We start from the raw sequence: 13,730 nt of genomic DNA on the forward strand, positions 1-13,730 counted from the left end.
ATGTCGCCTATTATGAATATGCAATAACCGCTACCAAGAGAAAGAGGTAAATGTGATTCAGGGCCCTCCCTATCTAACACAAGAGTACTGACCGCAGGAGTACTGTGATTATAACTTTTGTATGCAGAATATTTTACTTTGTGATTATATACAACTACTTCTTTGTTCAAAAGAGAAAGTATTTGACTGGACAATCATTAATTGCTGCTATTGAACGTGTTGTGAGCCTTTGTTCACCCCTACATTTACACCCCCACCCTCAACCCATTCATCCCCAACCCCGGTGAAGCCTTGGACTGCTCATCCTACGCTATTACTGAGAGTCAAATACTGAAGGTGTACTTGGCCCAGTCAGGACCCATAGTAAGTCAGGCTCTGGAATTTGGGGAAAAAAAAGACCTCAACCCCCACAGTTGGGCCCAGTAGCTCCTGCTTGCCCCGTGACCTTCTAAAAGGGGTTCACCCAGCCTGATGATTTCCAAATCAATCGTAATAAAAAAAACAATACACCCAAGGGCTTTCAGTCAGCCTCCTTCATCCAGTAATCTTTTTAAGGGGTAATCTACATTTTGCTTCCAGCCACCCTGCATATAATATGGCACAAAGATTCCGCCCAGTTCATCCATTGGTGGTCTTGAACTGTGAGTGAAAGCATTTTCACTGCTCATGTGTGCACAGTTGCATGAAAAGAATTCCAGATCACTGAAAGAATTATAATACCTGGACTGCTGGTCCACTCTTTATTTTATATTTGTTATCTGTTTTCTAAATGTTTTCGCATACTGGAACTATATGTAAAAAATGTTTTAGAAATTGCACCCTTGCCAAAACTTTGCCAATGCATGTTAAATAAAGTCTTGACTATATCTTATGCCTGCTCTAGGTACCATCACAAACCAGACACATTTGTAAACCCATGCATTTCCAGATATTGATAGGCATATTTTCCTTGCATATTAATTGTAATTTAGTTTTAAGAAAACCCAGAAACAACTGCGCAGACTTTCGGATTAGAGCACGTCAGAGAGCACTGCCTGGGAAACATATTTCATGACAGTCGGGGATTGGTGAAGTTCAGTGATTGGTAAGGGTCTGTTCTGAACTGGTCCTATTTACTCCATTATCCGCAACTGTATCCTTGTCAGAGCGATTTAGTGGCTACGGTAAATATTGTGTTGACTGAAGCCACTAAGGGAGAATTTGGAGTGTCCTTTGGCTTTTGGTTTGTTTGCAGCATTTAATCTTTTATGTGTTTGCTTCCAATGTTTGACAGCATGCTTCTGGACCTGGTGGGACTTGTATGAAATTGTTCTTACATTCTCTATGAGATGAGATCTAAAAACCTACCTGTGAGGCCCATGTCAGCTTCTGGTTGGCTGAGGATTCGGTTTTGCTCCTCTATTGTTTTCTTTACATGTGTTTTAACCCGCTCTGTTTTCTGTGATCTCTGTGTAAAAACAATAGAAAACTTTTTATTTATTTTTTATTTATTATTGTTTTTTTTTTTTTTTACACACAACCAACCATCAGTGTAGCTCAAACAAAAGTGATTTTTCACGTTGCAAGTTCTCAACTTAAAATGTAACCTTACACCTCTGAACTTATGCAGAGACAACAGTAGAGAGTGGGAGAGGAAGTGAGCAGTGGCATTGTCTTTGGATTTATACTTGTCCCACTATAGTCTATGCTGGAAACCAAGAAATTATTCTCCTAGATTTGATCCCATATTAGCTAAGTTCATTTTTAAATGTCTAGAGGATAGACAATATCTTTGTCCATAAGCACAGCATTTAATTAGACACTACACATCCCCAACAATCACCACCACTCACTTTATATTGTATTGCAAAACAAAATTAACAAAAACTTTCACACATAAACAAGTACATAAAAGTGCCATGGAGAACAAAACATAAATGCTAGTGGCTGCCATCGCTTAAGTCTCCCCTTATCCATTGACTGTACTCAAAGACAAGTTGAATTACATTGACCCACGTTCAGTTATCTCAAAAATAGCGCTGATGGCATTTGGACAAGGGAAAGACTGCTTTCAATTTTAAATTGGGAGTTCCTCACATCCTGGACCCGGTGGCAAGAGGCGCTCTAGGTTCCGAACGGGTGCCGAGCAGCGAGGGCGGTGTGCCATATTGCTCCCAACTCCCCCCCCCTGGGATCCCTGAGGCTTCAAATGGATATGCCTCTTAAATAAACTCGTTTCTCTCCACCACGATATTACTTGGCGGATTTTTCACTGTAAATATATATTTTTCACACAGTAGCCCACGGTAGGGTGAACCTTAGCGCGTTCATACCACTGGGACTTTGCACCCCCACTCTGGTCCTGACGAAAGCCTGTTGAACATTAATTTAGGCAGAAACATGTTGACCGCCATGGAGTGAAACAGGTCTTCTATTTTTTGACCTTCACTCCTTTTTAATATTTCCAATTAGCAAAACTATTAAATTTACTTTTTTGACTCAATTGGAAATTTTAAATTCACTGTCACTTCACATGAACCCCGCTCCGCAGTAACCTGGCGTTGCAGCACACTGGGATGGCATTCGGCAATACCCAGTGGAGCCCGATGATGAAGCATGTCACCAACCAGGTTGGTGAGTGAGGGCTTTATACATAACTTGTATTATCTTCATAGGTCTGCGTTCCTCACAACAACATACTGGTTTGTTCCGAGCTTGTAGACCCATGCCTTTTGATGAAAAGTGCCTTGTTTACATTACACTGACTTCGTTGTTTCGTATCCGTTCCTCATTAGCCACCAAATTCGATACAGCACCAACTATATGATACAGTAATACTAGCTTTAACATTACAGGTAAGCAACTTGTTAAATTTCATACCCATGGGAATATCAAATCCTACAACTTAGATTTCGTACATGTATCAAAGCTGAAGTCTCAAAACGTTACCAATGTAATTTTGCAAGACAATTTGCCTAAACTGGCTTCAGCTATGGTACCAGATTCTAGCAAGTAAAACTGAATAATGAAGGGAATAGAAGAATACTTTGCCACTCTGCATAGCCCAAACATAGAAATGTCACTCCAGGCATTCAGTTTACACTTTCTTGCATCCACCCAGTGTCTGTCAAGCCCAAAGCAATCAGCTACACAATGGCACAAAAAAGCAAAGCCCAGATGCATCAATTCTCACAGGTGTAGCATTCAGAAACGAGCTGTGTGTATTTATTCAGAAGTCTCACTAACGTCATGGGGCAGCGTTACATGACATCAGATGACTTTTGGACATGTATGACATCACAGGAGGGCCATCAATGAGATACTAAAGTACATTTTTAAAACACAATTGAAAACTGGTGGTTGCAGCCTGTTTACGGTTCATGAAAACAAGAACAAAACACACACAACTGCCAAACGCTAACAGACTCTATACTCATAAAATGGTAGCAGCCATATTTCACATAACACAGGTATTTTAAATTGGACACAACTCATTGTTTGGCATGTACATTTAGAACTAAACATGATTTCTGACATAGTTGGAGATTCTTTTTTTTTAGGAGACATGGTAGTAAAAAAACAGACAAATACAAAAAAATTAAGAAATATGGAAGTTTAGCCAAAAGACAACAGGTTCCTACACAAACAGCAGACTTCTCATTATTCTGTCCGTATGATGGCAAAAAGAAACTATAGGACATGGTCGGTGGGAGGGAACACAAAGCAACACAGACCATATAGGAACAAAGGATTTACATCTCTGCATTGCAGAGGGGTGTGAGGCAGTAGGGGTGAATGTTTACAGAGGGGGAGAGAGCAACAGTGAGGGTATGGAAAGGTTGTGGTCATGAGGAGGGACAGAGCTGGGGAGGATTTGTTTTAATGAAGGATAGGGAGGAGCCTGACAGCCAGGTACTTACACCTGCTCTTTATTGGCCACGTTGAGAACGGCAAATGTTGGCAGCTCGTTGAGATCATGCACACTTTGAGATCACTACAATCTCACCCTCCCAAGGGATGAGAAGGGTTTACTTTTGGACATGTCTGCATAGGTGTGCGTTTCTTCCTCATTTCTTTCCTCACCTGGTTCCATATTTCCATTAGCTAATCTTCCCATAATTCATGCCTGAAAGCAACTACACGAAGCAGGACTGCATGGCCATGGACAGCACTGAGCAAGTTACTTGCCTATTCCAGACTGGGAAGAGTAGAGGTATCCGGGTGTGAGGAGGACTGTAAAGGATGTTATAAAGCCAGAGCCATAATGCAGGCTTCCTCTCTGGGTTTCTTTTTGGAGCTGCCTACCCCTGCCACCCTCTCTCCAGGAAACCTGCTTCCAGAGAAAACATTCACAGAGGTCTTTACTTGGCATCTACAACAAAGAAACCCTATATGAAATCCAGCCCGGAAACCCACACATTCCATATTACATACTCAGCCAGAGAAAAATAGCTGCAAAATGACAGTGGATACCAGATTGTTTTGTGGCTTTCCCAAGACTCGTTTAGGCAGGCTGTTGCAAGTACTCCCCTCTCTTTTGTTTTACTCACCCACTTTGGAGTCTATTTAGAGTCTGTACTCCATTCCACGAAGGTAGTGGAGGCATGCAATCCACTTTCTGGGTGAACTACAGCCCACCGCATTTTCAGCTCTTACCTGTCTGGAAGGGATTTCTGCGCCTTTGGAGGAGCCAATGAGACCGTGGCTCCTCTGAGGGCCCTGTAGGTTTTCTGAGTGACTGCCATGTCTTATGCGGCTGCTCAGCAAACTTTTTTATTTTTAAAAACAAACTCCCAAAGCGGAAGGTGGTTTGTGAAAAATAAAATAACACCTAATGGCCCTGATACCCTGCGAGTTTTCACCTCATTTGCGGAGGAGAAACCAGTCTGTCAAACTCTAAATAACTCCTTAGTTCCTTTTGTGTAACTCCTGTACAACATAATGCAACTTCACATTCGTATTGAACTGTACACCCACCCCAATGCAGGCGCCGGTCTGTCCCCAATGGACATAGTAGAAGCTTCTGCCACTCTAGTGTGCTACACTGAGCATGCTCTGTAGAACATATCTAATTCAACAAACTGCAAAAATGGCATTCCCCCCCTCCAATGTTAATTACCCCATGTAGTGATGCTGGGGATCACAATTATTTAACTATTACAACACCACAAAGTCACCGAAGTGCATAGAGTGACGTTAAGTGAGACTGGTAGGCTACAACAGAGTGGGGTTGAAGAAGCACCCTGGACAAGGAAACCCACTGCTAGTCCCAGCTGCTAAGACCCATGTTGCTTTATCCCCATCCAAAGCTGCTTCCTAAGGTATGACCTTATTTCCCTGACGTAGAGCCTTCTTCTGGCGTGCACGTTCCACTTCTTGGACAACGGAAAAAAATCTGAATTTGTGGGGGATCATTTTCAGTGAATGGCCAGGCAAAAGCTTGCCAAATGTTTCCGCAATAAGCATCCCAAGAATCCATGGTGTTTTACTCACAAAACTCCCATTTCCTGTTACCTTCCTGATATTTAGATGCACACAACCAAGCTTACACGTCTGGAGAAGAACCAAGAAAGTAGAAATAAAATGTAACAAATGAAGCACACATCTGTGTGGCATGCAGTGAAGATCCAGTCGGATTAATTAGGGACTGATCTGGACCACTCAGTTAGTGCACTTCGAATTATTCTTCAACCATTCTGATACATACTGGCTTTTTGCTGATCCCTCATCCTCCCCTGGGCACAGGTTCACTTTCACAAATGTATTTTTACCATACTCAGCTTTATCCCTACCTAGACACAGACTATTTACCAAGAACATATCACATTTTCCGATTTACAATGCCCAGGTTATTTATTATAGGACCAGTGCACCCCTTTGTCACACCACTTTTTGACCTTATTAAACTCTCTCTGAGATGGGAATCATCTCTTATCCCTTGTGTAACTGGGTCTAGGGCCCTAGATGTATTCAACATACCAAGCATGTGCCTAAACTGAAACTGAGAAGCGGAGCACAAAGATTACTGTCTGCCTCCTGAGGACTGTTTCTTTCACAGTAGAATGGCCCTGCTCTGACATAGGGCTATACCTTGGCATCTGTGGCAAATCACAAACAAGAGACACATATTGTTTTAGTTTTTGTTGTTCCAATTTGGACATAGCACCGCCATATTATGGGAGGAAAGGGAGCTTTCAGCACCCTGGTAAGTCTTCCATACCTGCAGCCGGCGAAATGTTTGATGATATTCTTTTTTAAGGGAGGCCAGCTTCTCTTTAACCTGTAAAAAGTAAATGGGATTGTTAAACATGCAAGCCAGGATGAAACAGGAAAGGCGTCTGCACAATGTGTAGCAGTACAGAAGCTCAAGATAAGTATGGTTTCGTTTGTTTATTAGAAAGGACAAGGGGTATCACCCTGAACTTTTCTGGAGAATTTCAAAGCAGCGCTCTGCTAAGGATTTCTATGTGGGAGATAAATGGTGAGTCTCACGATTGCTCTCCGAGAAGTGACTAGTATATGCACTTGTTTCACTATAGAAGAGATCTTGATCTCTCAATGAGAGACTCCCTTCAGAATGCTCTGTTGGCAGGAAGAGTCCATTACTGCTTTCTGTGGTAATTGAAGGATAAGTCCCCAGTCTCTGCAAATACACTGTATGCTCTATACCTGACTTCTAGGTGAGGGATCTATCCCACTTTACACTGAGTGATGGCAATCAATGCTTTATGGCTGTGAAGTCTATTCTCCAATGTGCGTGTTTGATGCATGAATCAGGTTCCCAATTTCTCAGGTGAAGGTATGTTTACGTTGTTGCTTTCTACCTTTGTATTGCTGGCTGTTGGGTGTTATAATGTTTATAATGATCCTCACTTTCTATATTGCTCCACATGCAATAATCCTTTTGTCTTTCAAGTTATCATTTCTTGGTTTTATATAGTGCTTATACCTTAGTTTTGCTGCTATAAGCACTGCAGATATTTGACCTCGCAAGGATTGCAGGCTAAGTTGACCAATGTGTGTCTTACACCGACTGATCGATAGCACAAATGTAATCAGGTAATCTGCCCCACATCTCTTGTCCTTCACATAGAAGGAAAGAAGATAAAGAAGTATATACAGCCAGCAGCAATCATACTTCCAACACAACGGATGCACATTGGGATCTGAAATTCACATGCATGCATACTAATAGAAGCTCTGTGGAGTAACTGGAGCTCCCATGTTCTGCAACAAATGCTGAGATTAATTCTGTCTACCCCAGAGTGTTCTCTAAGATACTTTAAGTCTGGTCTGATGTCAAACCAATTTCTCTGGAAAGATTTGAGACTCACTAATTGAACACTAAATAGCACCTTACCTTTTCTCTTTCTTCCCATGTTAGCGTTTTACCCGTTGGTCCATCCATGGTTAGCTGTGCCTTCCAATATTAACAAGGTAATTGTTCTCATGCAAGTTGGTGACCTTTCGAAACAGAGGTCCTTGTTCACCAAATCCACCTCCTAGGAGAAACATTGCCAGATACAAATGGTCAGCCGCGGAGCATCTGTGAAGGAAGAAAACAGAATTAAAAATAACCTGACTTCACTAAACCTCAATGCAAGGCTCCACCAGTGAACTTCCTTTCATCTTATTTTTCAATTTAAAATTTTCCGTTATGGTCACCTGGGAACCCTGTAGTTTTCCCCATCCAAGAGTTTCCCTGACCTTTCGTCACTTAGCAGACATTAGTCACTGTACAACCATCAGCGGTAATCCTAACCACACAAAGTCAGAATAGAGCTTGCCCACTGTTCAAGAAGTCTCAGGAACAACAAAGACTTTAAGCTCTTCTGCCTGCAGCACTGGGGCCTGTCTTTTCTGCTGCAACAGAGGAAAAGCGACGTCTACGACGCCGCTGCCGACTCCGGGTCCTGACGGCACCACAGAGGGCACCGCCACACCGCGACCTTGGTCTCACCGACGACGCCTGCTGACGCCGCCACCGAGCGGCTGCTCGCACCGCGACCTGTGGGCACCACACTCTGCACCGCCTTGGTATCCGCTACGACGTCGCTCCACGCCGAAATTGATGCCGCTGCTTGCACCATGGTTTGAGTGCACCGCTCGTAAAGTTACACGACGCACCGCACTCATTCAGCACCGCAGCCCTGGCCTACCGATGCCATCGACTCCAGTCCGTCAGCCGACGACAGCGCTTCAGCAACGACGCCGCTGCTTGCACCGTGACCTGCTAGCACCGTGACGAGCACCGCCTTCATCTCGCACCGCGACCCTGGTCTCACCGACGCTACCGACTGACGCCGCCACCGAGCCTCCGCTCGCACCGCGACCGGAGGGCACCGCACCGCTGCACTTCACACCGACGCCTGCTGACGCCAGCGCTCCTGAGCCTAACAGAGAGGAGATTGACCTGCAACTCGTGTGACTTTGAGGGCCCCGACGACTCCCGCACCGACCTCCGGAACCGACGCCTGCAGACGCAGTGTTTTCGGAAACTCAACGAGGAGGTCGCCGGCGCCCTCCATTCCTAAAAGGTACTGTTTGCGGGTCTTCCCAACACCGTAGCTGGCCCGCAACGCCGTGGTCAGCCAGAACTGTTTGGATTTGTTTGCTCACGACGCCGTGATAGCCCCGGACGGAGCTATCGACATCAAGGAACTGTTTTTAAAGCTTATTTTGACAACTGTAGATTTTTAGGTACTGTATTGTGGATTTTTATCGTTTTTGGTCTTGTCTTAAAGTATATAAAAATATTGGCTATTTTTCTAAACTGGTGTGGTGTCCTTTTGTAGTGCTTACACTGTATTACTGCGGGTTATGTGCAAATGCTTTACTCACTGCCTCTAAGATAAACCGGACTGCTCGTGACAAGCTACCAAGGGGGTGAGCAGGGGTTATTTTAAAGTGTAACTCCCTTAGCCTGACAAGTAAGAAGGGTCCCTATTTGGACAAAGGTGCAAGCCCTTGCCAACTAGAGACCCCCATTTCTAACACATCCACCATGTAGGGGGTCACTTCAGATCGGAACACCTTAGGGGTGGTCCTGGCAGAGAGGGGACACACCTCTACAGATTACTAATTTTCCCACTGACCTTGCCACCAAAAGTGGGGCTTGGTCAGGGAGACGGGCATCTCCACTAGCTGGAGAGGCCCGGCTGGCATAACTAAGGGCAAGAAGCCTTTGAGGTTCACAGCCCTGAATGCTGTTCCTGCTTGAGGGTAGGTGAGAAGCACCTACACCCCAAGCAGGCTTTGTTTTTGACCCAGGAGAGCACAAGCCTCCCACCTCAGGGGGTCAGAAACATGTCTGAAAGTGGCAGGTTGGTGCAGAACAGTCAGCTGCACACCAGAGAGTTGGCCGTTTTTTCAGGGGGCATCTCTAAGATGCCGTATGAGTGCATTTTACAATAAATCCAACACTGGCATCAGTGTGTGTTTATTATGCTGAGAAGTTTGATATCAAACTTCCTAGCATTCAGTAAAGCCATCATGGAGCTGTTGAGTTCGTAATGACAAACTCCCAGCCCATGTACACTCAATAAGGTTTCACAACACTTACAATGTCTAAGAACGGACTTAAGACACTGTAGGAGCATATTGCTCTTGCAGCTATGCCCTCACTTGGGCTATAGTGCACCCTGCCTTAGGGCTGTGAGGGGGTGACTTACCCATGCCACAGGCAGTGGTTTGTAGGAATGGCACATAGGGATGTGGACCATGTCGACTCTTCAGTTTTTGCTGCACCAAAACACACAGTCTGCAACGGCTGTGGGTGTGTGTTTGGTGCAGGGTCTCTGAGGGTGGAATAATACAGGCTGCAGCCCTTAGAGACCCTTTCTGCTCACAAGGCCCTTGGTACCAGTGGTACCTTTTACAAGGGACTTATATGTGTGCCAATTGTGGGATCAAAGGTACAATTTTGAGAAAGAACAAGTCACTATAACTCATACCCCAAGGCAACCACAAATGCTTATTTGTGGGTGGTTACTTGTTAGGTATTTAAACATTCTTACAACAACAGTGAGGAAGTACAACTAGTACTGTAAAGTACCTTCAACACTTAGGAAAAACTCATAACAAAAAGTATTCCACAAAGATTTTCCCAGCTATAACGTCCTTGTAACCTTTGTTTTTTTGTGTGATTGCTATGGTTTTTTACATTTTATTTCCTAACTGTAACCCGTAACCTTTGAGAGGGTGTGTGTGAGTGAGTGCACAAGTGTCTCAGTGAGGGTGTGAGTGTCTCAATGGGTGTGTGAGTGTCTGAGTGGGTCTGGGAGTGGGTGTACAAGTGTCTCACTGGGTATGTGAGTGGGTGTATGAGTAGGTCTATGAGTGGGTATGAGGATGTCCGAGTGTGTTTGTGACTGCCTTCATGAGTTTGTGAGTCAGTCTGTGAGGGATGCATTAGTGTCTGAGTTGGTCTGTGAGTGGGTGTGTGAGTCTCCGAGTGGGTAAGAGTATGCCTGGCTCTGCAAGTGCGTGCATGAGTGTCTGAGGGGGTCTGTGAGTGAGTGTGAGAGTGTCCGAGTGCATCTGTGAACATGTGCATGAGTGTCAGAATAGGTCTTTGAGTGGCTGTTAGAGTTTCTATGTGGTTCTGTCAAAGAGTGCATGAGTGCCGGAGTGGGTTTGTGAGTGGCTATGAGATTGTATGAGTGAGTCTGTGAGTGGGGGTGTAAGTGTGTGATTGGTTGTCTAAGTGTCTGTGTGGATGTCAGTAGCTGTGCCAGTGACTGGGCCACAAAAAACCGCACCCGCCCCTTTATTCAACAAGAGTCTACAGTTTTGCACAAACTATTTGCCCAAGTGGAGTACTTTCTACTGGTTAATTACTAAGTGCTACCTCCTTGGGTAAATGTCCAGGATGTATTCTACACTACAGCTGTGTAATCGAACACGAGGAAATATCTCCAGTGATCTTGTGAGTGTTTTAGCAATGTGATTGTTCCTCATGTGTCTATATCCAGGAATTTGCGATAACATGAATCTTACTGTAGAGAAGACGACATAAGTACAAAAAGGTAAATCTCCATCAAACAAGGGTCCTTCTTTACTATATAAAGTAAGTGCTTCTTTCTTTGGTGGAGATATCCTTATATCTAGAGTCCACCCAGGGCACAAATTCTGCTGTGTTGGAGACCGCAGAGGTAGCCTCAATGCCCCTACTGTCCCTGCCGGCTCCCCACCTACAGCGGGAGCCAGCATTGGTCCCACACATAGGACGCAGCAAAAATGCTCCTCCCTGCATGTGTGAGCAATCCTTTCATTTGTTTTCCTGCCCGCTGACAGCAGGCAGGAAAACAGATCGAAAGTCCGCTCCCACACGCAGGGAGCAGTTTTCCTGCTCCGGACCACTAGGGCAGACTTACTGTTTGCTCTCACTTGGTGGGAGCTGTCAAAGATCCTGTCAAGCGAGAGCAAACAGCTATGTCACAGGGTGGGCACCCCAGGACACAAGGAGCCAGCCCGGGGGCGTGGCCATCGCTAGGGCCATTAGTGGCACAGGACATGGGCCGCGCATCACCCCTCTGTTCTGTTTGAAGAGCCTGCCCCAGGGAGGTGGTGGTCCTAGGGGCTGAGAGCAGCCCGGGAGGGGGCTGCGTGGCTCCTCTTCCCGTTTTGCTTATATTTTTTATCCCCAAGGAGGTGGTGGTCCCTGGGACCCTCCTGTACCAAGGAGGAGGGTTTGCGCGTACCCACTTCATTTTACTGTTGAAGCACCGGAAAGGTGGTGGTATACAGGTATCTTATAAGTCCTACGAGGGCGGCCACGCCGCTCCCCCCTCTAATACACATTGAAGCCCCGAGATGTGGTGGTCCCTGGGCCTTTAAAGGCCACAGGAGCGGTACACGCCCTCCCCTTCATTTTTTAATTAAACCCTGGGTAGGTGGTGGTCCCCGGGGCTTAAACTGCCCTTGGGGAAGGGGGCTGCATGCACCCCCACCGCCCCTTTTCTTTAATAAACACTTGGCCCTGGGAGTCGATGTTAAAACAAGGGCAAGAAACCGTGCTTGTTTTTTTCCCTTTATTTATGTGTCGAATTTGGGGATCTGTTTAGATTTCCCCCACCCCCCACCCCAAATTATTTTAGCAGCAGGGTTAGGGGGGTCATGGTATTCCTACCCTTCCCTCTATTTACTTTTGTGATTTTTGGGGGGCTTGGCTGAGGCCATGACCCAAAATGGGTGCCAACACTTTCTGAATGAAGTGCTGGCAGCCAATCAGATCTCTGCACGAGTCCCTAGATATACAAATTTAGTTTTCATTTAATAACTCAAAAACTACTCAACGGATTTACATAACAAAAAGCACTCTTTCTTGGCTAAGAGCTAGCCTTCTGACAAATTTGATGCAATTCCATCCAGCAGTTCGGGCTGTAGTTGCGTTCAAAATCCTTATGGGAATTAACATGGGAAACGCACTTTTGTTTTTAACCCCTCTTTTTCCTGGCCCCCGCTTCACGGATCGACCCAAAACTTTCCATGCACAGGGAGACCCACCGGCACATTTGTTTTGCAAAATTTTGGGAAGATTTGTCAACGGGCACTAAAGATATAGGCAAGTCAAAAAACGCCTTTCCTATGGAAACTAGGTGCTAATTAGAACTACCTACTGGCGATCACCAGTAGGTAATTTTATATATGTATTCCTTACGGGTAGGTGTTATATATTAATAGTGTAAAATAGAGAGAAATTCAAAGTCAGTATTTAAAAAGTAATGCAGTGGTTGGGGTGGTTTGTACTAATCAGACTTTATTACTAACCCAAAAAAACTTTTAGCAACCTAAGAATAATGTCTGAGAAAAAACAAACAAAAGCAAGGTTCTAAACCAATGCCTTACACTTTGCATACAACTCATTGATGCGGTTCATAGCTCACTGTGATATATTAGAATTATTGTACCTCATCAACTGCGAGCAAGAAAAGGATATGTCAAAAGTAGTAATACACTTACCTATCTGCAAAAAATAAAATGTGTTCTGCACGTTACACGATGTACTTTGCAGCAAGCATATTAACCAACTATGCCGCTGCTGGAGCAGAGTTTTCTTTTAGAAAATTCTAGGGCTTTTGAAGCTCTGGCATGTCTATGCGTTTTATTAATTTATTAATAATTAACAATTAACTATTTGTCTTTGTGCAAGTGTGTTTTATTAATCAACCCGTTTGTCTTAACATAAGAGAAAGTTACACGAGGGTTAGCTTATTTGTGCTGTTTCTGTCCTAATAATAACGTGCAAGTTTTCATGTTTAAACGTTGCTGTGTGCTATTTATTTTGAGCACAAAACGCTGTCTGAATTAATGCTTTTTATGTCGCAAAGCTAGATAAATACATACACATAAGGGTATTAGTGGGGTTAACACTGTTTAATCATTATGCTGTAGTAACGTTTATTTTGTCTCTTTAATTAAGATGGTCTATTGTGGCCTATGAAGGCCTTAGCCGAGCTGACAGTATTTCGAAGCCTGGCTGTGGCATATTCTGTGATGTGGCAAGAGAGACCCCTGCTGGAAAAAGGTCGAAGACAACTGACCGTGGTCCTTGTTGTATTCTTCCATGAGGACATCAGCAGTTTGGAGGATCTCCAAAAGAAATGGAACGTCCTTGGCAAACAAAGGAGCTTCAGAAATGAACAATGAACTGTGGCCTGGCTGCCGAGGGAAGTTGTACAAGTTGGATACTTTGATAGTTTCTTGGTTCCTGTTCTGTAGTTCACGTCTTGTGACTTTTCCTGAGCGAA

General features: G+C 44.5%; 1 protein-coding gene across 3 annotated transcripts in view; it reads right to left on the reverse strand.

Moving 5' to 3' along the window:
* The window catches only part of PALB2 (partner and localizer of BRCA2), a 117,758-nt gene that overhangs the window by 90,167 nt on the left and 13,861 nt on the right, over nt 1-13,730 (reverse strand). For 2 of the 3 annotated variants that reach the window (XM_085629483.1, XM_085629481.1), the window contains exons 2-4: nt 7,340-7,525; nt 6,200-6,259; nt 1,348-1,447 (exon numbers count right to left, since the gene is read on the reverse strand). In XM_085629483.1, coding sequence (XP_085485609.1) covers nt 1,348-1,447; nt 6,200-6,259; nt 7,340-7,387 — 208 coding nt within the window. In that variant the 5' untranslated portion in view covers nt 7,388-7,525. The remainder of the gene's footprint in view (nt 1-1,347; nt 1,448-6,199; nt 6,260-7,339; nt 7,526-13,730) is intronic. The other variant, XM_085629482.1, reaches the window with a different exon arrangement.

The sequence above is a fragment of the Triturus cristatus genome, chromosome 10 (assembly GCF_964204655.1).
Source record: "Triturus cristatus chromosome 10, aTriCri1.1, whole genome shotgun sequence".
NCBI lineage: Eukaryota > Metazoa > Chordata > Amphibia > Caudata > Salamandridae > Triturus > Triturus cristatus.